The sequence below is a fragment of the Rhinopithecus roxellana genome, chromosome 6 (assembly GCF_007565055.1).
Source record: "Rhinopithecus roxellana isolate Shanxi Qingling chromosome 6, ASM756505v1, whole genome shotgun sequence".
Classification (NCBI taxonomy): Eukaryota; Metazoa; Chordata; class Mammalia; order Primates; family Cercopithecidae; genus Rhinopithecus; species Rhinopithecus roxellana.
The window spans coordinates 134,205,113-134,229,967 of record NC_044554.1 but is presented as its reverse complement, the minus strand read 5'-3'; the positions used below and the strand labels follow the sequence as shown (position 1 = coordinate 134,229,967).

Sequence of the window (24,855 nt, the reverse complement as noted above, 5' to 3'; positions counted from 1 at the left end):
TATTCACTATAGGATGATCTGGCTGGGACATTTCCTTGGGTATATCCTTAATATTTACAATGACTTCTTATACCAACTACCTGCAGTTAGGCCTGCAGTAAGGGCACAGTGCTCCACAAGACTGCCCTCACTTCAGAAACCAAGCACTAGTTAGGGTATTCCCAGGCCACTTTCACTTCTGACCAAGTGGCTACAAATTTGTGGGTTCCCATTACCTCCTCATGTTTGACAATTCACTAGATTCACCCATAAAACTCACTGAAAAGAATTATGCATTACTTTTGATATAAATACTTTATTTTCAATCTGTGATTGATTGAATTTGTGGATGCAGAACCCACAGATACAGAGGTCTAAGGGACATGAGCATCCATGGATTTTGGTATCCATGGTGGGTCCTAGAACCAATTCCCTACAGATACAGAGAGCCAAGTATACTTACTATTACAGTTTTACTATAGAAGAAGGATAGATGCTAGAGCCAGCCAAAGGGAGATACGCATAGGACAAGGTCTGGGAGGGTACGAGATGCAGTTTCTGTTATCCTCTCTTCATAGAACCAGGACACATTACCCTCTTGGCCTATCCAACACACATCAGTGTGTGATAATATGCAGAATATTGCCAACTATGGAAGCTCACCTGAACTTCAATGTACAGTTTTATTGGGGTCTCATTATGTAGGCATGATTGAATCATTGCCCATGTGGTTGAACTTAATCTCTACCCCTCCTCCCCTCCCTGGAAGTCAGCTGAAAATCCCCAACTCTCTAATCAAATGGTCGTCCTTTCTGACATGGCCAGCTCCCCAACCCCCGATTCTGAGTCATCCCATTAGCATAAAATATCTCGGGGCCCCACTCTGAGTTGCCTCCTTAAGGTAAACTAACAGGTGTGGTCCCAGGGGTCTACCATGACTAACAAAGACATTCGTCACTCAGGAAATTCCAGGCACTTAGTGGCTACCTCCCAAGAACTGGAGACAAAAGATCAGCTAAATTTTTTTTTTTTTCCTTTTTAAATTTGAGACAGAGTCTTGCTCTGTTGCCCAGGCGGGAGTGCAGTGGTGCAGTCTTGGCTCACTGCAACATCCACCTCCTGGGTTCAAGTGACTCTCCTGCCTCAGCCTCCCGAGAAGCTGGGACTATAGGCATGCACCACTGCGCCTGGCTAATTTTTATGTTTTTTAGTAGAGATGAGGTTTCACCATGTTCAAGGCCAGGTTGGCCTTGAACTCCTGACCTCATGTGATCCACCTGCCTCCACCTCCCAGAGTGTTGGGATTACAGGGGTGAGCCACCGCACTTGCCCTAAATTTTTTATTACATGGTATCAATGTATTTTATTCCTTTGAGATGCTCTCTGATATCAGTATATTTAGGTCTCTCCTGTTGTGCTGGTCAGATACCCTGGAGAAGCACTTCCTATCTGTTGCTGGAGAGTATAGGCCTGTAAGTGTTCTGGGATCTGAGTGAGAGAAAAAGGCCGGGCAAGGAAGAGTGATCTCAGCACTCACTACTTTTATTTACTCTTCCAGTTTCCAGTGTAAACCCAGGCCCTCAACTGCTCTATCCCCTTGAGAAAATACGTCTCAGATCTCCTGCAGTGGGGGAGGTTTTGGAGTGGTGCACAGAATTTAAGGATGAAATTGCTTCATAGGAAATAGCTAATGCATGTTGGGCTTAATACTTACGTAGGTGATGGGTTGATAGGTGCAGCAAATCACCATCGTGCACGTTTACCTATGTAACAAACCTGCACATCCGAAGAAACAGGAGTGTGGTGTGACCATGGGGAAGCAAAAGAAAACAAGGAAGTATGCAACCATGAAGTGCATGCTTAGAGTCAGAGATCAGAGGCTTAAAGAAAAGGATAGATTAAAACCTAAAAAGAAAGAAAAGAAGGATCCCAGCACATTAAAGGAAAGAGAAGTTCCTCAACACCCTTCCTGCTTATTTTTCCAATGTAATACACAGCTGGGCCCACCTTACTACATCCTCATTGATATCAACTTTATCAACTTTTCCTTAAAAGCGAAACTGGATTTAGTGCAGTCAACGATGGACTGTCTGTATGCCAAGTGTATCCCTTGTATAACTGATTGTGTAATGGCTGAAGTTGAGAAATTGGGGCAGAAGTATTGAGTGGCTCTAAGGATTGCCAAGGATCCAAGATTTGAACTGTGTACACACAAAGGAACCTATGCAAATGACCGCTTAGTACAGAGAGTAGCTCAGCATAAGTGTTACATTGTGACCACAGTTGACCTTTAAGATTCCTGGCGTTCCTATCATGTACATTTTAACAGTAGATACAACATTGAATGGTTGCCAGATGATTATGGAGCCCCTCCATTCTAAATCTTACAAGACACAGTTCCTCTGCCTTTCTGCAACCAATGTTTTCTTGTTGCCAGTTCATTACACATGCAATAGCATGAATTATTATTCTGTTGACCTATTTGCTCTACTGTGAGCTGAGGAAGGTTACATATGCTCACTCTTTTTTTTTTTTTTTTTTTAATTGAGATGAAGTTTTGCTCTTGTTGTCCAGGCTGGAGTGCAGTGGCACATTCTCAGCTCACTGCAGCCTCTGCCTCCCAGGTTCAGGCAGTTCTTCTGCCTCAGCCTCCCAAGTGGCTGGGATTGCAGGCTCGTGCCACTATGCCCAGCTGATTTTTTTTTTTTTTTTTTTTTTGGTGTTTTTAGTAGAGACAAAAACTTCTATATTTTTAGTACAGAAAAATATGCCTTGGCCTCCCAAGGTGCTGGGATTGCAGGTGTGAGCCACTTTGCCTGGCCTGCTCACTTTTTGATGCTGTTTTGAAATTGATATTTTGTCTCATAAAAATTTTAGGCCAGGCATGGTGGCTCATGCCTGTGGTACAGCACTTTGAGAGGCCAAGGTGTGTGGATCACCTGAGGTCAGGAGTTTGCGACCAGCCACAACAACATGGCGAAACCCCATCTCTACTAAGAATGCAAAGAAAGTTGGCCGGGTGTGGCATTGCTTGCCTATAGTCTCTGCTGCTGTGGAGGCTGAGGCAGGAGAGTCACTTGAACCCAGGAGGCAGAGGTTGCGGTGGGCCGAAGTTGTGCGACTGCATTCCAGCCTGGGTGACAGAGTGAGACTGTCTCAAAAAAAAAAAAAAATTTAATGATGGTTAAAGGGTTCAAAATCTCAGACAGGAAGAATATGTTTTGTACTTTTTTGAGTTCTGTTGTACAGTATGGTGCATATACTTAATAATGGGGTATTATGGATTTCAAAATTGATGTTCTTATCACAGAAATATATTTGAAGTATTGGATATGTTAACTAGCTTGATTTAATTATTACACATTGTATCCACAATTTATGACATCACTTTGTAGCTCATAAATTTATACAAGTATAAATTGTCAATTTACAATAAAAATTTTTGTTGCATCTTTTTAGGAATAAAAAACCCCTGCACATCCTGCACAGATATCCCAGAACTTTGCACCTAGTCCTTCTAGGTTTTTAGTCCTTTCTTTACCTCTGTTTTCAGTAGTACATGGTGTAAAATTTCTGGGACCTTTCGGGGTAGGATTCTATGGAGAAAACAGGATTGCTTCTTGGCTTTTCTTACTTCTCATTAAAGATTTAGCTTTTTCAGGTCTGCTAAGTCAGTTACCATTCAGCTCTGGAGTTTTGTCACTGTGGTCTCCTTTCTTGTTTGTTATCTTTAGCCTTGAGGATTTGTGCTTAAAAAGAGAAAAACACTTTACTGTTTTTGTGGGGTACCTAGAGTCAGCTTAGGCTAAATGCCTGTGTTCACTTTACTGTCTTTACCTGGGTATGCCCTGGACACATATTTTTCCTTTTTCCCTTTATGTTGATTTTCCTGAAGTAATGATGGTTAGTCTGGTCTCAGACTCAGACTCCTGGCCTCATGTCATCCTCCCACCTCAGCCTCTCAAAGTGCTGGGGTTACAGGCGTGAGCCACTATAGCCAGCCAGATATTACAGAAATAGATAACATAAAGAAACAAAAGTAGAGAAGAGGTAATTTCAGTTAGTTTGGTATATACCAACATTTGGCTATGTATTTTCTTAAAGGGCTATGTCATAACTATTTTCAGTTTTGTGGGTTGTATATGATGTCTTTATAATAAACGAGCGTGTCTATTTCCTAATAAAACTTTATTTTCAGAGATAAGTGGCCATTCAGCTGTAGTTTGCCAACCTGTGGTACATATGCATGCATATTCCAACACATTGCTTTATTTTGAACAAAAATGGCATTGTACTGTACATGTTGGTTTTGCAACTTATTTTCACTAATTTACTGTAAATATACTTCCATTTTATACACATAGGTCTATTTTATCCTTTTTAATGACTTAATATTATTTCATTTTATTTTTTGAGACAGGATCTCACACTCTTGCCCAGGCAGGAGTATAGTGGTGTGATCATAGCTCAGTATAACCTCAAATTCCTGGGCTCAAGTGATCCTCCCACCTTAGCCACCCAAGTAGACTACAGGTGTGCGCCACCCTGCCGGGCTAATTTGTTGTTGTTGTTGTTATTAAGTCAGGATCTCACTGTGTTGCCCAGCATAGTCTCAAACTTCTGGAATCAAGCGATCCTCCCACCATGGCTTCCCAAAGTGCTGGGAGTACAGATGTGAGCCACTATGCCTGGCCTATTACCTCATTTTATAAATGTCTTTCTTTCACTTCTCTAATGATGAATAATTTGGTGCTGTTTTTGTGTGTTTTATTTAGTGCTGTGGTATATTTGTGTGTATGAAATATATGTGTGAGTGTGTATATGTATTTCATATTTGTGTGAATGTTTAAGAATAGATTACCTAATTGTGGAATTTTGGGGTCAAGGATGTGCACACGTTAAATTTAATAGACATTTGTCAGATTGCCCTCCAGAATGGTTCTATCAATTTATATTCTTACTATACCACTTTCCCACCAGTGGGAAGATCGCCATTTATATGCAGACTTTACCAATTCTATTTAATTTTAAATGACATTTAATTGTTTGCTTTTGGACTTATTTGCTTTCAGGGAGGTTAAAAGATTTTTTAAAATGTTTGTTGGCTATTTGTATTTCTTGTACATATGAGAATGTGAATTATTTGAGTCACTTGACAATTTTTCTGCTGGGAAATTTGTTTATTATTTGACTGATTATAAAGATGCTAATGCTATCATGTGTTACAGATGTTCTTCTTCTGATTTTCAGTTGCCTAATAACTGGGTATGCTGTTTTTAAATTTTATGTAGTAAAATATCTTTTTTATGATTTAGTTTTGTGCTGAAAATTTTTTTCTCCATAACTTATATTGTGATGTATTATGCTTTTAGTTGTTTTTTGTTTGTTTTACATCTATATTTGTAATATAGTTGGGACTTCTGATGTAAGCAGTAAGATGCAGGTTCCTTTCTCCAGCTGAGTTAGCCAGTTATTCTAGTTTCATTATTTGAATTTTTTCCTTGGCTCCATTAATTTGAAATGGGAGTACAAGTTATAATAAGATTAGAATTCTACAATAACTTAAACCTTTAGCTATCTATAGAAACCATTTATCCATAGCCTTTCATTACTATACAAAAAAAGCTAGTCAGTCAAAATTATTTGTTGAATGGACCTCTTTTGAGCTGTTTATCCTATTTTTTCCAGTTGGTAAAATAAACATAAGCTAATATATTTTTTAATGGAAATTAAAAAAATATTTATTTTAGGTTTGGGGGCACATGTGAAGGTTTGTTACATAAACATGTGTCATGGGGGTTCATTGTACATATTATTACATCATCCAGGTACCGAGCTCGGTACCCAATAGTTATCTTTTCTGCTCCTCTCCCTCCTCCCACCCTCCCCATTGAAGTAGACCCAGTGTCTGTTGTTTACTTCTTTGTGTCCATAAGTTCTTATCATTTAGCTCCCACTTAGAAGTGAGAACATACAGTATTTGGTTTTCTGTTTCTGCATTAGCTAATATTTTTTTAAAATGCTAGTCTACAATAAATTGTGACTATTTTGAAGGCTATGGACAGATTAATTCAATTTTATAATGACCTGTACATTTTGAACAGTAATGTGTGCTTTCTCTTTAATCTATCATCATTTCCATCTGCCTTATATCTTTTCCTCCACATTCTTAGTCCTCTGTGATGGAATTTTGTTTTCTTCCTATGTAATATTCTCTCTGTTGGATTCTGTGATTTGCCTAGAACAGTGAATTGGGAATACTTGCTCCAGCTTCACACCGACTGCTCTGGAACACCTTGCAGTTGGTGCATGGTTTCCTACACCTGGTTCTGAATCTCCAGCAACACCAGTCCTTAACCACATCAGGTTTTCCTACTGACCCTGCTTTCTTTTAAGGGTTTTGGCTTTCCTCTTTATCACTGTAGCTGAACACTTTAAATAAAAAATAGATGCCAGCCAGGTGCAGTGGCTCACGCCAGTAATCCCACCACTCTGGGGGACTCAGGCAGGAGGATCACTTGAGGCCAGGAGTTCGAGACCAACTTAGGCAACATAGTAAGACCCTGGATCTAAAAAAAAAGGCCAGTTGCGGTGGCTCACCTGTAATCCCAGCACTTTAGGAGGCCCGGGTGGGTGGATCATTTGAGGTAGGCAGCAGGCACCTGTAGTCCAGCTACTCGGGAGGCTGAAGCACAAGAATTGCTTGAACCCGGGAGGTAGAGGTTACAGTGAGCTGAGATTGCACCACTGCACTCCAGCCTTGGTGACAGAGTGAGACTCTGTCTCAGAAAAAAAAAAAAAGACTCTACAAATATTTTAGGAGAATAATTTTTTTTTTTTTTTTTTTTTTGAGACGGAGTCTTGCTCTGTCACCCAGGCTGGAGTGCAGTGGCCGGATCTCAGCTCACTACAAGCTCCGCCTCCTGGGTTCCCGCCATTCTCCTGCCTCAGCCTCCCGAGTAGCTGGGACTGCAGGCGCCACCACCTCGCCCGGCTAGTTTTTTGTATTTTTTAGTAGAGACGGGGTTTCACCGTGTTAGCCAGGATGGTCTCGATCTCCTGACCTCATGATCCGCCCGTCTCGGCCTCCCAAAGTGCTGGGATTACAGGTTTGAGCCACCGCGCCCGGCCAGGAGAATAATTTTTGATAAAGTCTTGCCCTGTCACACAGGCTGGAGTGCAGTGGCACGATCATGGCTCACTGCAGCCTCAACCTCCTGGGCTCAAGTGATCCTCCTGCTTCAGCCTCCCTAGAAGCCAGGAATACAGGTGTGCACCACAACACACAGTCAGGTTTTTTTTTTTTTTTTTTTTTTTTTTTTTAAGAGATGGGGTCTTGCTCTGTTGCCCAGGCTGAACTCAAACTCCTGGGCTCAAGCAATCCTGCTTTGGACTCCCAAAGTTCTGGGATTACAGGTGTGCGCTACCATTCCCAGCCTGGAGAATAATTTAATGTTACTATTTAAATGTTCTTCAGAAAATAATAGTTTAAAAATTATTGTTCTTGCACACAAACCCAGCAAAAATTTTCCTTAGTAAAATGAGCAAGATTAAAATTTATTTGATTCATTTTAAAAATATATACTTTATTATATAAGTAATGAATGTAAAACAGTGTTATATGCATTTTCAGAAACAGGCTATTGAAGATTATTTTTTATAGTTTGAAGAAAACCAGTTTTAAAAATTTCTTACACCAGGGACTTCCAGGAAAATGGAGATCCATCCTCATCTATGTTACCCATCTCTCCCCTGTTCTTTCCTTCCAAATGCAACTAAAAGCCTTGGACATTTTATATAAGACTCTGGAGGAGAAAAAGTCAGACAATCTAGGGACCTCAGGAGACCAGGAATGACACAGTGGTATGTTCCCTGTGTGTATTTCAGAGTTGAAGCTAAAGAAGTCAGCAACCTAGATACTGCCAACAGACGAAGACATAAAAAGGCCCAACAAAAGCCTGTTCTCTCTAGCCAAGAAAAGGCAGCCTAGCAAGTCAGAAAACTTGTAGACAATAACAGCTCTCCTCTAGCCAAACATCACAGAAAAAAACTATTGCTACACTACCAGCTACCTGATCAAGGGCCAAGTGGTAAGCCTAGACTTTTATCCTTGTGGGGTTACAGTGAGGCATACAACATTCCTGCCATGGAGGTGTTAGAGAAGGCAGTAGGAGCCAGAAACGTCACCCCTGCCAGCCAGGAGTGAGAACTATCTCCACTGTACTCATGGGACCGGTGGAGACCACATGGAGAACCAGGACTTTACCTCCACATGGCAGTAATGAACTGTTCATCTCCCTTCCCTCTGGTATGATGTCGGGGGAAGCCTGCAGAGAGTCAGGACCCTCATTGTCCCCAGTGAGTATGAGACCATCCCCACCACACTGTCAGTGGAGAATACTTGGGGACCTGGAACTCCCATCTCCACCCAGCGGGAATGAGGAGCCCACCACCCTTGAGTATCATGGAAGCTGAATGGGGCACCTGGACTTCTGCCTCTGCCTGGCAGTAACAAGTTGGCACCCCTCCCCCGCCAGAGTGGTGTTAGAGAAAACCACCTAAAACAGGAGGTTTAAATAAGGTCCAGAGTCTCATAATATGAAAATGTCCAAATTTCAAACACAAATCACTTATACTAAGAACCAGGAAGATCTCAGACTGATTGAAAAATGACAGTGACTGCTATGGTTTGAGTGTATGTGTCCCTCCAAAATTCCTATATTGAAACCTAATCTGGTGGTATTAGAAGGTGGAGTCTTTGGGAGATGATCCTGTCATGAGGACTCTACCCTTGTGAATGGGATTAATGCCCTTTAAACAGAGGCTTCAGAGAGCTGCCTTGTCTCTTCCACCCCTCTGCCACCTCAGGCCACCTAGAAGACACCATCTGTGAGGAACAGACCCTCAGCAGATACCAAATCTGCTGGCCCCTTGATAGTGTACTTTCCAGCCTCCGGAACTGTGAGAAATCAATTTCTATTAATTACCTAGTCTATGGTGTTTTGTGATGGCAACCTGAATAAGCTAAGACAAGGACATATTAGAATTATCTGAAAAAGATTTTAAAGCTGCTATGATAAAATTTCTTCAATGAGCATTTAATGAATTTGAAGCAAATGAAAAAGATACCTTCAAAAAAAAAATAGTCTCAGGAGAAAAATAGACCATATAAACAAAAACCAAATGGAAATGTTAGAAGTGAAAAATATAATTAAAGTAACAAGTTCAGCAAATGGACTCAACAACAGAATGGAGGGGACAGAGGAAGGAATCAGTAAACTGGAAGATAGAACAATGTGTAATTAACCTATCCAAATAACAGGGAGAAAAACAGACAAAAATAAATAAAAAGAATAGAGCTTCCAGAACCTATGGGACCATAACTAAAAATCTAACATTTGTGTCATTAGAATTTCAGGAGAGGAGAATGAGAGCAGAGCTGGAAAAGCAATCCAAAAAAATACTGGCTGTAAAATTTCCATATTTGGCAAAAGACAGATTTAAGAAGCTGAGCAAACCCCAAGTAGGATAAAGCCATGCTAAGAACTTCATGCCAAGATAACATAGTAATTAAAATTTGGAAAAAAAAAAAAAAAAAAAAAGGGAAGTGACCAGCAACCAGCCTTTACCTATGAGAGAAAGACAAGTTTTAAAATTTGTGCATAAAAAGTTTACATATTGACTTATGTAGAATGCTCTGTTTATCCAATTTACATATATATGACATTCCAACAATGGTGGAATACACGTTTTTCAAGAGTCCATGGAGGCAAGGCGTGGTGACTTACGCCTGTAATCCCAGCACTTTGGGAGCCCGAGGCAGGAAGATCATTTGGAGTCAGGAGTTCAAGACCAGCCTGGCCAAAAAGGTGAAACCCCATCTCTACTAAAAATACAAAAATTAGCTCATTGTGGTTGCGCATGCCTGTAATCCCAGCTACTCAGGAGGCTGAGGTATGAGAATTGCTTGAACTGGGAGGCAGAGGTTGCAGTGAGCTGAGATGGTGCCACTGCGCTCCAGCCTGGGTGACAGTGAGACTGTTTCAGTTAATCAGTCAATCAGTCAATCGTCCGTGAAGGCTGGGTGTGGTGGCTTACACCTGTAACCCTAGCACTTTGGGAGGCCAAGGTGGGCAGATTGCTTGAGAACAGGAGCTCTTAACTAGGGAGACTGAGGTGGGAGGATCCCTTGAGCCCAGGAGGTTGAGGCTGCAATGAGCCATGAGCATGCTACTGCATTCCAGCCTAGGTGACAGAGCAAGACCCTATCTGAAAACAAAAACAAAAACAAAAAGTCCATAGAATATTTACCAAAGTAGACCTTGTTCTGGGCCATAAAACAAGCCTCACAAACTTTAAAGAATTGAAATCATACTGAGTATGTTCTCTGACCACAGTGTAGAAATCAATAATGGAAAGATAATAGGAAAATCTCTAATAGTTGGAAACTGGACAACATACTTCTAAATAATGAGTCAAAGAGGAAATCTCAAGGGAAATGAATATAAATGAAAATGCAACATAAAAAATTGTGGGACACAGCTAAAGCAGTGTTGAGAGGGAAATTTAGATTTATGCACTAAGTGCATAAATCAGAAAAGAGGAAAAGTCTCAAATCCATAATCTAAGCTATTAGAGAACCTAGAAAAAGAAAAGCAAACTAAATCCAAAGCAAGTAGAAAAAAGGAAATGGTGAAGATAAAAGCAGAAATCAATGAAGCTGAAAACAGAAAAACAGTAGAGAAAATCAATGAAACAAAGAGCTTGTCCTTTTAATAGTGTCAAAAAAAAAAAAAAGGACAAACTTCTCATAAGACTGAAAAAGAAAAAAGACATAAATTACCAACATCAGGAATGAAAAAATGAATATCACGGCAGATCCTGCAGATATCAAAAGGATAATAAAGGAACACTGAACAGCTCTGTGCACATAAATTTGATAACTTGGATGAAATGAATCAGTTTCTCAAAAAACAAATTGCCACAGTCCACCCAATATGAAATAGATAATTTGAATAGCCCTATAACTGTTAAGGAAATTTGCCTGGGCACGCCTGTAATCCCAGCATTTTGGGAGGCTGAGGCGGATCACGAGGTTAGGAGTTCAAGACCAGCTTTACCAACATGCCGAAACCCCATCTCTACTAAAAACAAAAAAAATTAGTCGAGCGTTGTGTCGCGCACCTGTAATCCCAGCTACTCAGGAGGCTGAGGCAGGAGAATTGCTTGAACCTGAGAGGCAGAGGTTGCAGTGAGCAGAGATAGAGCCACTGCACTCCAGCCTGGGTGACAGAGGGAGACCCTATCTCAAAAAGAAAAAAAAAAAAAAAGAAGAAACTTAATTTGTAATTTAAAAGTTCCCCCCCCCACACCAGAAAAAAATCTCTAGGCTCAGATGATTTTGCTGGAGAATTCTCTCTGCAGTTTAAAGAAGAATTAGCATAATTTTATGCAGTCTTTTCCAGAAAATAGAAGGAGGAGCAATTCCTAGTTCATTTTATAAAGCTAGTTTATCTTTACATCCAAGTAGGCAAATACAGCATAAAAAAATAAAAACTACAGATCAAAATTCCCCCGAATATAGATGTGAACATTCTTAAGAAAATATTAGCAAACAATTCAGCAGCATATAAAAAGAATTAAACACCAAGTTTTTTTTTTGTTGTTGTTGTTGTTTTTTTTTTTTTTTTGAGATGGAGTTTCACTCTGTTGCCCAGGGTGGACTGCAGTGGTGTGATCTCAGCTCAGTGAAACCTCTGCCTCCCAGGTTCAAGCAATTCTCCCACCTCAGTCTTCCAAGTAGCTTGGATTACAGGTGCCTGCCACCATGCCTGGCTAATTTTTGTATTTTTAGTAAAGGCAGTGTTTCACCATGTTGGCCAAGCTGGTCTTGAACACCCGACCTCAAGTGATCCGCCCGCCTTGGCCTTCCAAAGTGCTGGGATTACAGGTATGAGCCACCACGTCCGGCCACAAAGTGGTATTTATTCCAAAGATGCAAAGCTGTTCAGTATTTGAAGATCAATCATTGTAATACCATATACCAAATAAACAGATTAATGGGAGGGAAATGGGTTTTACTGTAGAAGGGCAACATAGGGATCCTAGTGGTGATAGAAATATTCTGCATCTTAACTCTTATCAATGTCAGCATTCTTCTTGTGATTTTGTATACAGTTTTGCAAGATGTTACCATTGTAGGAAAACTGGGCAAGGGGCATTGGAATTTTTGTATTCATTATTTGGAAATCTACAGTTATCTCAAAACAAAAAGTTAATTTAACAATTAAGGAAAAAACCCGAAGCCAAATCTGTAAAATGCGTGGTCCTTGTATTCCAGATATGTTAAAGGAAAGTCAATCTCAGAATTCCTATTAGATATGATTTTTATGTAGCTATTTAAAGCATGGTCTGTTGGCTGGGCGCGGTGTCTCAAGGCTGTAATCCCAGCCCTTTGGGAGGCCGAGATGGACGGATCACGAGGTCAGGAGATTTGGCTAACACGGTGAAACCCCGTCTATACTAAAAAATACAAAAAACTAGCCAGGTGAGGTGGCGGACGCCTATAGTCCCAGCTACTCAGGAGGCTGAGGCAGGAGTATGGCGTAAACCCGGGAGGCGGAGCTTGCAGTGAGCTGAGATCCGGCCACTGCACTCCAGCCTGGGCGACAGAGCGAGACTCCGTCTCAAAAAAAAAAAAAAACAAAACAAAACAGCATAGTCTCTTTATGGTGATTTGTATCATTTAGGCAAAGCCATTATCTAGCATTTCTTAGGAAAAATTGGGCTTATTTTAGGAACTAAGGTATTTGTATTTAATGTTTGATGAGAACTTATCTTAGTTCACTCGTGATCTAAACTGCCTTGCAATCTTTTTTTTTTTTTTTTTTTTTTTTTGAGAGGGAGTCTCGCTCTGTCGCCCAAGCTGGAGTGCAGTGGCCAGATCTCAGCTCACTGCAAGCTCCGCCTCCCGGGTTCACGCCGTTCTCCTGCCTCAGCCTCCCGAGTAGCTGGGACTACAGGTGCCCACCACCTCGCCCGGCTAGTTTTTTGTATTTTTTAGTAGAGACGGGGTTTCACTGTGTTAGCCAGGATGGTCTCGATCTCCTGACCTTGTGATCCGCCCGCCTCGGCCTCCCAAAGTGCTGGGATTACAGCCTTGAGACACCGCGCCCGGCCAATCTTTTTTTTTTTTTGAGACAGAGTTTCGCTCTTGTTGCCCAGGCTGGAGTACAATGGCGCAATCTCGGCTCATGACAACCTCCACCTCCCGGGTTCAAGTGATTCTTCTGCCTTAGCATCCTGAGTAGCTGGGATTGCAGGCATGGGTCACCACACTCAGCTAATTTTGTATTTTTAGTAGGGACAGGGTTTCTCCATGTTGGTCAGACTGATCTCAAACTCCCAACCTCAGGTGATCTGCCGGCCTTGGCCTCCCAAAGTGCTGGGATTACAGGCGTGAGCCACTGTGCCCGGCCCTGCCTTGCAATCTTAAGAAGAGAAGGAATAAAGTAATTGTTGAGTGACATAATTTATTAAGCACCCAGTGGGAGAAGGTAGCTATATTAAAAATACAAAAGATTAAACAATGAATGTACACTTAATCATAGAATTAATGAAGTCTTTGAAAGCACTTTTACCTAACAGTGTTCTCTTTGCTATGATATTTAGTTTGTATTTCTTTGGAAGCATTCTTTCTTTACTGCTAGTAGCTTCATAATAAAACTTTACACTGGGTAACTCACTTTGATAACCAAAAAGCAACTTCTGGCTGGGCGTGGTGACTCATACCTGTAATCCTAGCACTTTGGGAGGCCAAGGAGGGAGGATCACTTGAGCTCAGGACTTTGATACCAGCCTGGCAACATGGCAAAATCTTGTCTCTACAGAAAATTAGCTGAGTGTGGTGGTGGGCACCTGTAATCCCAGCTACTTGGTAGACTGAGATGGGAGGACCTCCTGAGCCCAGAGGTTGAGGCTGCAATGAGCCGAGATTGCACCACAGCACTCCAGCCTGGGCAGAGACAGTGAGACCCTGTATCCGAAAAAAGAAAAGAAGTGATTTCTAAATTTTCTTGCTCGCACCATTAAGCTAATATGTAGTGGTGGCAAAGTATTGATTTGAATTTGAAAAGTATTAATAAGGAAAAGTTTTTGACTTGTACAATGTATATTAAACACTTCTGTGTCATTTTGCATTTTGCAACAGTTTTATTCCTTTTGTGTGTACATACAGGTTTATCTATTTAGACCTGCCTCTCTACTAAATAGATTTGAGACAGCTGACATTAAGAGTACAAACCAGAAAACAATATTTAGGTATAAAAAGGTAAAGTACGGCCAGGCCTGGTGGCTCACGCCTGTACTCCCAGCACTTTGGGAGGCTGAGGTGGATGGATTGCTCGAGCCCGGAAGTTCGAGAATAGCCCAGGCAACATGATGAAATCCTATCTCTACAAAAATTAACCCAGCATGGTGGTGTGTGCCTGTAGTCCCAGCTATTCGGCAGGGAGTGGGGAGGGGGCGCTGAGGTGGGAGGAAATCATTTGAATCCAGGAGGTCAAGGCTGCAGTGAGCCATGATTGTGCTATTGCACTCCAGCCTGGGCGGTAGAGCAGGACCCTGTCTCAAAAAAAAAAAAAAAAAAAAAAAGATAAGAGACATATGACTTAAGTAGGGGGTCTGCAAGAGCCTGTGTGCTTATGTTTGTGCCAGTCATGTGGCTGGTGGCCCTCAGATTTATTCCTTACCCTTTCTCTGTTCTATTTCTCAAGGAAGAGTGAGTGATTCCAGTAGGTGGCATTTTCCAAGTTCCCAAATCAGCTGGCTTCTGCCTGGGTTCAGCCAGTGGGAGGTATGGAAGGAATTTGGAAAGCAGGAAGAAGGGAAGGTATTTTTCCCCCTCCCTCTCTGCTTCAGGTGGGGTCTCTGGCAGAGCCCATGATTGTTTTGTAGTGCTACCTTCTGCCAGACAGCCTGCTTTGGTTCTGTTTTTCCACAAGGTGAGCTTGGACTTGGCCTCTGGTAAATCACTGCGTTCTCCCTCTGTTCCATAGTTCAAGGGATGATAATGGCTTCCTGCTGTGCCTTACAATCACTGATTATGTTTGGCATAGTTAGAATCTTTTTATACCCAGTATCTTTAGCATATTTAATAGCATCATATACCCTTCTTTTGATTTTTGTGTGCTATGAAATAATCAGGCTAGGTTTATGTTTTTATGTGATTTTTTTCCCCTTCTTAAACTATTTGATCTTCTCCCAGAATAAGGAAGTTAAAGTAGAAACAGAGCAACCTTAAAGTGGTTTATTTTTTAAATTGGATCCTTCATTTCTATCTCAGTGATGATGCTACCTACCAAACCTGTGAATTAGACCTTCAGCAAATGTTCATTTCAAACATTTGTCGAGTGTCTACTGTGTGATGAAGCACCCTAAAAGGATAGATATGACAGGATCTCTATTTCCAAGTTGCTTTTAGGGGTTCAAGGTCTAAGATAGGGAAGGGGTTCTTACTGCTAGCACCTTCAGTGATGGAGCTTTATGGGGGAGAGTATTATAGATGCACATATAATATTAATACAAGCATATAATTCCCTTAAAGATGTCGTCTCATGTAAACATAAAATTGTATTGTGAATGTAGAGAAAGGAAGATATTTGGTATATTTGAAAGAACTCCAAATTCAACTAAGTGATTTTATATCATGGAGGAAGGCAGATATAATCTCTTCGTCTCTTTTTTTTATAATATTAAAATAGTCGATTTTAGAAAATTTAAAAGCTCTATATTTAATAATAATTTAGAACATTGTAAAGTTATCATATAGTTGTTTCTCATTTATCCTTTTTCTTTAATTGCCAGTTTCTAACCCTGACTGAAATAAGTGATTAGACTGTACCTTTATAATTCTCACACCTCAGTTTAATGTCAAACCTCCAAGGTCTTTAGCTTCGTTTCATTAATGTGTTAAGACTGTCCCCTGCCTGCCCATTTTAGGTTGCTACTTCTTTTAGTATTATAAAGGAGTGATTGCCATGGAAAAGGAGATCCAGGATTTATGATTTAGTCTTAACTGCTGAAGAGTTTTAAAAAATATGATTATCTCCTGTTTACCAAATACTATTGCAACTCTTGATTGAAAGGTATTAATAAATAAATGTCCCCTCTCCCAATGTTTTATTTTGAAAATTTTCAGCTCTACAGAAGAAATTTAAAAATTGTATGGTAAACATCATATATCTTTCATCTAAGCTCACAATTGGCTAACATTTTTTTTTTTTAATGTCTGCTTTTTCTTTTCTTTTTTTGAGATGAAGTCTTGCTCTGTTGCCCAGGCTGGAGTGCAGTGGCGCGATCTCAGCTCACTGCAACCTCCACCTCCCAGATTCATGCAGTTCTTCTGCTTCAGCCTCCAGAGTAGCTGGGACTACAGACATATGCCACCACGCCTGGGCTAAGTTTTTTGTATTTTAGTGGAGATGGGGTTTTACCGTGTTGGCCATGGTGTCCAGGCTGGTCTCGAATGCCTGACCTCAAGTGATCCACCCTGCCTCGGCCGCCCAAAGTGCTGGGATTACAGGTGTGAGCCGCCGTGCCCAATCCTCTTTATATATACAAATATCTATGTTTATTTCTTTTTGGTACCATCTGAAAGAAGTATATGTCATGATATTTCATTCCTGGGTACTTCTTGCTGAAGGATTTTTGTAAATGTTTTTCTTGTATATCCCCTTTAAACTAGAATGTTGAGGTGTTCATGATGAATGATGCCAGAGATGCACTGCTTGGTAAATCTCATTTTAGCATAAGACTTGCTCCAAATAGTTTCCCCCTCACTTTATATTACATTTCTATTTTTGTAAGTATTTTTTATCACCCTCTATCACAACCGCTATCGTAGTACTACTCCTTTCTGATACCTTTTTTTTCCCACTTCTAAACAGTTGTAAAATATTGATAACATAAAATTTGCCATTAAAATAATTTTTAAGGCTGGCTGCAGTGGCTCACGCCTGTAATCCCAACACTTTGGGAGGCCGAGGTGGGCGGATCACCTGAAGTCAGGAGTTTGAGATCAAAGACCAGCCTGGCCAACATGGTGAAACCCTGTCTCTACTAAAAATACAAAAATTAGCTGACCATGGTGGCGCATGTCTGTAATCCCAGCTACTCAGGAGGCTGAGACAGGAGAATCACTTGAACCTGGGAGGTGGAGGTTGCAGTGATCCAAAATTGCTCCAGTGCACTCCAGCCTGGGTGACAGAGTGAGACTCCGTCTCAAAAAAAAAAAAAAAAAAAAAAAAAAATCAGGGGCGGGGCACAGTGGCTCACTTCTGTAATCCCAGCACTTTGGGAGGCCGAGGTGGGTAGCTTACCTGAGGTTGGGAGTTTGAGGCCAGCCTGACCAACATGGAGAAACCCCACCTCTACTAATAATACAGAATTAGCCAGGCATGGTGGCACATGCCTGTAATCCCAGCTGCTCAGGAGGCTGAGGCAGGAGAATCACTTGTACCTGGGAGGTGGAGGTTGTGATGAGCCAAGATCGTGCCATTGCACTCCAGCCTGGGCAACAAGAATTTAACTCTGTCTCAAAAAAAAAAAAAATTGTTTTTAAAATATGCAGTTCATCAATATTCATTATATTCACAGTGTTGTGCAGCCATCACTACTGTATCTTTCCAAAACTTGTACCACTCCAAACAAGAAATCTGTAACATCTGAGCAGTAAATCTTTATTCCTTCCCCTGGTCCTTGATAGCCTGTAGTCTACTTTCTGTTTGTATACATATACCTATTCTACATATTCTATATAAGTGGAATTGTACAATATGTGATGTTTTGTGTCTGGCTTATTTCACTTACCATAACGTTTTCAAGGTTCATCTGTGTTATAGCATGTATCAGAATGTCATTCCTTTTTCTGGCTGAATAATATTCCATTGTGTTTACATATATACCACATTTTGTTTATCTGTTTATCTGTTGGTGGACACTTGAGTTGTTTCTACCTTTTGACTGTTGTGAATAAACCTGAAATGAACATTGGTGTGTAAGTATCCCTGTGAGCTCTGAGTCCTTGCTTTTGATTTTTTTTTTTTTTTTTTTTTTTTGAGTATATACCTAGGAGTGGAATTCCTGGGTCATATGGCAATTTTATATTTAAGTTTTTGAGGAACTGACAAACTATCTTCTACAGCATCTGCACCATTTTATATTCCCACCACTAATGTGTGAGGGTTTCAGTTTCTCTGCATCCTTGCCAACACTTATTTTTCATTTCTTTGGTGACAGCTATCCTAGTAAGTGTGAAATGGCATCTCATTGAGTTTTGGTTTATATTTCCATAGTGGCCAGTGATATTGAACATCTTTTCATGTACTTATTGGCCATTTGCATATCTTCTTTTGAGAGTGTCTATTCAAGTCCTTTGCCCATTTTAAAACTTGATTGATCTTTTTGTTCACGAATTGTAAGAGATCTTTATATATTCTGGATAGTAGATCTTTATCACGTATATGGTTTGCAAATGTTTTTTCCCCTTCTATAGGTTGTCTTTTCATTTTCTTGATTAATGTCCGTTTATGCACAAAAGTTTTTATTTATTTATTTATTTTTTATTATACTTTAAGTTCTAGGGTACATGTGCATAACGTGCAGGTTTGTTACATATGTATATTTGTGCCACGTTGGTGTGCTGCACCCATCAACTCGTCAGCACCCATCAATTCATCATTTATATCATGTGTAACTCCCCAATGCAATCCCTCCCCCCTCCCCCCTCCCCATGATAGGCCCTGGTGTGTGATGTTCCCCTTCCCGAGTCCAAGTGATCTCATTGTTCAGTTCCCACCTATGAGTGAGAACATGCGGTGTTTGGTTTTCTGTTCTTGTGATAGTTTGCTAAGAATGATGGTTTCCAGCTGCATCCATGTCCCTACAAAGGACGCAAACTCATCCTTTTTTATGGCTGCATAGTATTCCATGGTGTATATGTGCCACATTTTCTTAATCCAGTCTGTCACAGATGGACATTTGGGTTGATTCCAAGTCTTTGCTATTGTGAATAGTGCCACAATAAACATACGTGTGCATGTGTCTTTGTAGTAGAATAATTTATAATCCTTTGGGTATATACCCAGTAGTGGGATGGCTGGGTCATATGGTACATCTAGTTCTAGATCCTTGAGGAATTGCCATACTGTTTTCCATAATGGTTGAACTAGTTTACAATCCCACCAACAGTGTAAAAGTGTTCCTATTTCTCCACATCCTCTCCAACAACTGTTGTTTCCTGATTTTTTAATGATTGCCATTCTAGCTGGTGTGAGATGGTATCTCATTGTGGTTTTGATTTGCATTTCTCTGATGGCGAGTGATGATGAGCATTTTTTCATGTGTCTGTTGGCTGTATGAATGTCTTCTTTTGAGAAATGTCTGTTCATATCCTTTGCCCACTTTTCGATGGGGTTGTTTGTTTTTTTCTTGTATATTTGTTTGAGTTCTTTGTAGATTCTGGATATTAGCCCTTTGTCAGATGAGTAGATTGCAAAAATTTTCTCCCATTCTGTAGGTTGCCTGTTCACTCTGATGGTAGTTTCTTTTGCTGTGCAGAAGCTCTTTAGTTTAATTAGGTCCCATTTGTCAATTTTTGCTTTTGCTGCCGTTGCTTTTGGTGTTTTAGACATGAAGTCCTTGCCCATGCCTATGTCCTGAATGGTACTACCTAGATTTTCTTCTAGGGTTTTTATGGTATTAGGTCTAACATTTAAGTCTCTAATCCATCTTGAATTAATCTTCGTATGAGGAGTAAGGAAAGGATCCAGTTTCAGCTTTCTACTTATGGCTAGCCAATTTTGCCAGCACCATTTATTAAATAGGGAATCCTTTCCCCATTTCTTGTTTCTCTCAGGTTTGTCAAAGATCAGATGGCTGTAGATGTGTGGTATTATTTCTGAGGACTCTGTTCTGTTCCATTGGTCTATATCTCTGTTTTGGTACCAGTAGCATGCTGTTTTGGTTACTGTAGCCTTGTAGTATAGTTTGAAGTCAGGTAGCGTGACGCCTCCAGCTTTGTCCTTTTGACTTAGGATTGTCTTGGCAATGTGGGCTCTTTTTTGGTTCCATATGAACTTTAAAGCAGTTTTTTCCCACAAAAGTTTTAAATGTTGATGAAGTTCAATTTATTTTCTCTCTTGTTGCTTGTGGTTTTCTGATAGAACCATCAGCACATTTATCAGTTGTTAGATGATTTCTCTCCTGGTGATCCTGAATTAGGGCGTGGGCTGATTTTTTGGTACATGATCAACAAAAATAACAGTATCCGTTGTCACTAACTGAGTACCTAATACATGCTACATGATTTTGGGAAACCTGAGAAAGAGAATTCTAAGGCAGAAAAGCCTCATAATTTTATTCTTGCCAAGTAAAGTTTACTAAAACTCCATAACATTACAAAGAGGTTAGAAGATATTGTCTTCCCCACCTTTTTTCTGTAGGAACTTTAAGTCAGAACTACTGCTAGTGTCCTACTGCACTGAACAGGTCCCTGGCATTTGCACTGGACCCTAGGCTCCCTCACAACTCCATCCCTGTAGAGGTTCTCTATTTCTGTATTTCATGGACTCTCTTACTTAGCTAGCTTTTAACTTTACCGGCTTAGTCTGTGTTATTTTTTATTTTTATATTTTCGAGATGGAGTCTCGCTGTGTCGCCCAGGCTGGAGTGCAGTGGCGCAATCTTGGCTCGCTGCAAGCTCTGCCTCCCAGGTTCAAGGGATTCTCCTGCCTCAGCCTCCCAAGTAGCTGGGACCACAGGCGCATGCGACCACGCCTGGCTAATTATTTATATTTTTAGTAGAGACGGGGTTTCACCATGTTAGCCAGGATGGTCTCAATCTCCTGACCTTGTGATCCGTCTGCCTCGGCCTCCCAAAATGCTGGGATTACAGGTCTGTGGTATTTTTTACAAACTGCTTAAGAAACTCAAGATAAATGAATTACTCACAGCAGGACTAACGTTTTGAACCAGACTTTGAAATCTATTATATCGCACTGGAAAAGTGAGAGTTTCCCCCACATTTACAACTCCAAAATTCCTTTTGGAAACTCTTTGTAAATGATGCTGTTGATTTAAAAATTAGGGCCAGGATCAGTGGCTCACACCTGTAATCCTAGCACTTTGGGAGGCTGAGGAGTGTGGATCACCTGAGGTCAGGAGTTCAAGAGCAGCCTGGCCAACATGGTAAAACCCCATCTCCACTAAAAATACAAAAATTAGCTGGGCATGGTGGCGGGAGCCTGTAATCCCAGCTACCCAGGAGGCTGAGGCAGGAGAATCACTGGAACCTAGGAGGTGCAGGCTGCAGTGAGCTGAGATCATGCCACTGCACTCCAGCCTGGGTGACAGAGGGAAACTGTCTTAAAAAAAAAATAGGCTTTTCCTATTTGTAGTATGAGTGCATTCTCTCTAGTACATTTTCTCTAGATGACCCAGTAGTTGTCCACCTCTTTCCTTCAAACTGTAAAAACACAAAAATTAAGAGCTCTATTAATGTTTATTTTATTCTGATTTTTTCCCCTAGCGGATCTGAAAAGAACAATTGCTGTCCTTCTGGATGACATTTTGCAACGATTGGTGAAGCTGGAGAACAAAGTTGACTATATTGTTGTGAATGGCTCAGCAACCAACACCACCAATGGTACTAGTGGGAATTTGGTGCCAGTAACCACAAATAAAAGAACGAATGTCTCAGGCAGTATCAGATAGCAGTTGAAAATCACCTTATGCTGCTCCATCCACTGTGGATTTTATCCTATGGCAGAAAAGCTTTATATCCTATGGCAGAGTAATACTTTAGAATAAAAGCTCTACACATTTTCAAGGAGTATGCTGGATTAATGGAACTCTAATTCTGTACATAAAAATTTTAAAGTTATTTGTTTGCTTTCAGGCTAGTCTGTTCAATGCTGTACTATGTCCTTAAAGGGAATTTGGTAATTTGGTTGATGTGATAAGCAGGTAGGTGAGTTTTGTAGAAATCTTTTGTGTTTGAGATCAAGCTGAAATGAAAACTCTGAAAACATGGATTCATTTCTATAACATATTTATTTAAGTATATAACATGTTTTTTGGACAAGTGGAGAATATTTAATCATTCTGTCATTTGTTCTCAATGATGTAACATGTTAGACTAAGGCTATTTGAAAATGTGCTTATTTCTAGTACTATATTTTGTTGTTCCAATTATGAGCAGAGAAAGGAAATATAATGTTGGAAGTAATGTTTTGAAATCATGACCCAAAGAATGTATTCATTTGCACTATCCTTCAGAATAACCGAAGGTTAATTATTGTATATTTTAAAAAACTACACTTATAAGAGTATAATCTTGAAATGGGTAGCAGCCACTGTCCATTACCTATCATAAACATTGGGGCAATTTAATAACAGCATTAAAATAGTTGTAAACTCTAATCTCATACTTAAATTTTTCTTATATTCTGAAGAATAAAATATATTTTTATGATGAGAGTAACAATAACTAAATTATTCATGATTTTTCACATACATGAATGTTCTTTTAAAAGTTTAACCCTTTGAGTGATGCTATCAGGAAAGCACATTATTTCTATATTTGGGTTAATTTTGCTTTTGTCCAGGAAGAAGGGATTTGGGAGACGAATTCTTGAGGACTTTAGCCAGATGTATATAATAAAGGTACTTTTGTGCTGCATTAAATTGCTTGGAAAATGTTAACATTATATTATATAAGAGTATCCTTTATGAAATTTTGAATTTGTATAACAGATACATTAGATATTCATTTTATATAATGGCCACTTAATTAAGAACATTTAAAGTATAAACTATGAAGATTGACTATCTTTTCAGGAAAAAAGTTGTATATAGTACAGGGAACCCTAATCTTGGGTAATTCTGGTATAAAACAAATTATACTTTTATTTAAATTTCCCTTGTAGCAAATCTAATTGCCACATGGTGCCCTATATTTCATAGTATTTATTCTCTATAATAACTGCTTAAGTGCAGCTAGCTTCTAGATTTAGACTGTGTAGAATTTAGTTTAGATATTGTATTGTTCATTATTATAATATGCTACCACATGTAGTAGCAATAATTATAATATTTTATTAAAATAAATATGTGAAATATTGTTTCATGAAAGACAGATTTCCAAATCTCTGTTCTCTTCTCTGTACTCTCTACCCTTACGTGAAGAAATTAATTATATGCCATTGCCAGGTAGAAGTTTGGAATAATTGTTTAGTCTCTCCTATTAGATGTGGACATTTTTGTTTTTGGGGTTTTTTTTTTCAGGGATGAAATAAAATATATTATTTCTACCTACAAAGTATTACAGGCTTTTTTCTTTAATGTTGGTTGTGCATTTAATAAATGATAAATAGTTAAAAGGAATATTAAGAAAATTTTGGTTTTGTTTCAATTTCAGATAACTTTTTCAAAAGAGAAAAACTGAAGGTTACCCAATAGTGCCTCTCATTTGGTACCTAGGGTAGGAGAGTCTGAGTGCAGAGAGAGATTGGAGAACTAAGGCTTGACTTCTTAAAAATCAACAGTAAACTGATAATCTGAAATGGGTAGCAGCCACATTTACAAATCAACAGTAGACTGTTGATTTTAAGAAGTCAAGCCTTAGTATTTATATCTTCAGTTAATCTTAATTTGGACATTAGCACAGAGGGCATCATTAAAGGTACTAAAAACTTGCAAACTTGCATCAGGGTGTTTTTGGGTTTACTTTAAGCAAATATATGAGTTAAAAAGTAATTTAAATATTATTTCAGGTAGTTAATGATAGATAACTTAGGTCTCATTAGTTTTCAAGAAACACGTATGATTTTGACTCTGGAGTTACATAGACTGCAGAGACTCAAATCTGCTTTTTTATTGATCATATTACTTATTTTGAATTTATAGAAATCTGTCTCATCTCATTTAGTTATGCCTTGGAAGCCCAAAGTGTTAGCAGCTTACATAGGAACCTCTCACATACAGTTTTGGTTTAAATGTAAACAATGTTCTGTTTTTAACCACACACTTTGAGCTGAGTAGCTATTAATATAGTTACCATTTTTCCCCCTTTCTCTTACAGAAGTATCTACCTGAAAAGGGAGCATGATGTAATGAAACAGACCAAAAAATATATAGTTAATTGAAACCATTTTTCTCCCATAATTAAAAGCCCTGAATGATTCTTGAGAACTTTTGTTTAGGGAACTGGTATTGCTCATGTAGTCTCAGCTACTCAGGGGCTGAGGCAGGAGGACTGCTTGAGCCTGGGAAGTGGAGGCTGCAGTGAGCCATGATTGCACTACTGCACTCTAGCCTGGGCGATACAGCAAGATCCTGTCCCAAAACAGTAACAACAACAACAAACCAGGAGAAACAATGAGAATATAGAGAAACACAATGGGAAAAAGTCTGAAATCTTTCTACCCAGGGATAACTACTGTTGATATTTTAGTAGATAAATGTGAATCTGATCTCCCCTCCCTACACTCTCTAGTGACTTCCCATTTCTACTTAAAATCCAAAGTTCCCACTGTGGCCTTCAAAGGCCTAATGTGCCCCTGGATGCCTCCTGACCTCATTTCTTACCACCCTCTTCCTTCCCAATTCCTGTTCAGTCATACTGACTTGTCCTTCCTAGGACATACCAAGCATGCTTTTGCCTCGGTAACTTCAAACATGATATTCCTCTACCTGCCACCACTCTCACCCACAGATAACGTCATGGTTCCCTCCCAAACAGCATTCAGGTGTTCATTCAAATGTTACTTCTTAAGGGAAGTCATCTTTGACCACCTTCCTAAAATACTAGGCCTCAGC

General features: G+C 39.8%; 1 protein-coding gene and 1 pseudogene across 4 annotated transcripts in view; both read left to right on the top strand.

The window, feature by feature from the left end:
• Positions 1-23,351, top strand: part of CCDC126 (coiled-coil domain containing 126) — a 43,691-nt gene extending 20,340 nt beyond the window's left edge. For 3 of the 4 annotated variants that reach the window (XM_010353046.2, XM_030932318.1, XM_030932316.1), the window contains one exon: positions 21,566-22,547. In XM_010353046.2, the coding sequence (XP_010351348.1) occupies positions 21,566-21,750 (185 nt within the window). In that variant the 3' untranslated portion in view covers positions 21,751-22,547. Of the gene's footprint in view, positions 1-21,565 lie in introns of all 4 variants that reach the window. The other variant, XM_010353045.2, reaches the window with a different exon arrangement.
• Positions 1,649-2,451, top strand: LOC115898251 (annotated as a pseudogene).
• Positions 23,352-24,855: the final 1,504 nt, after the last annotated feature.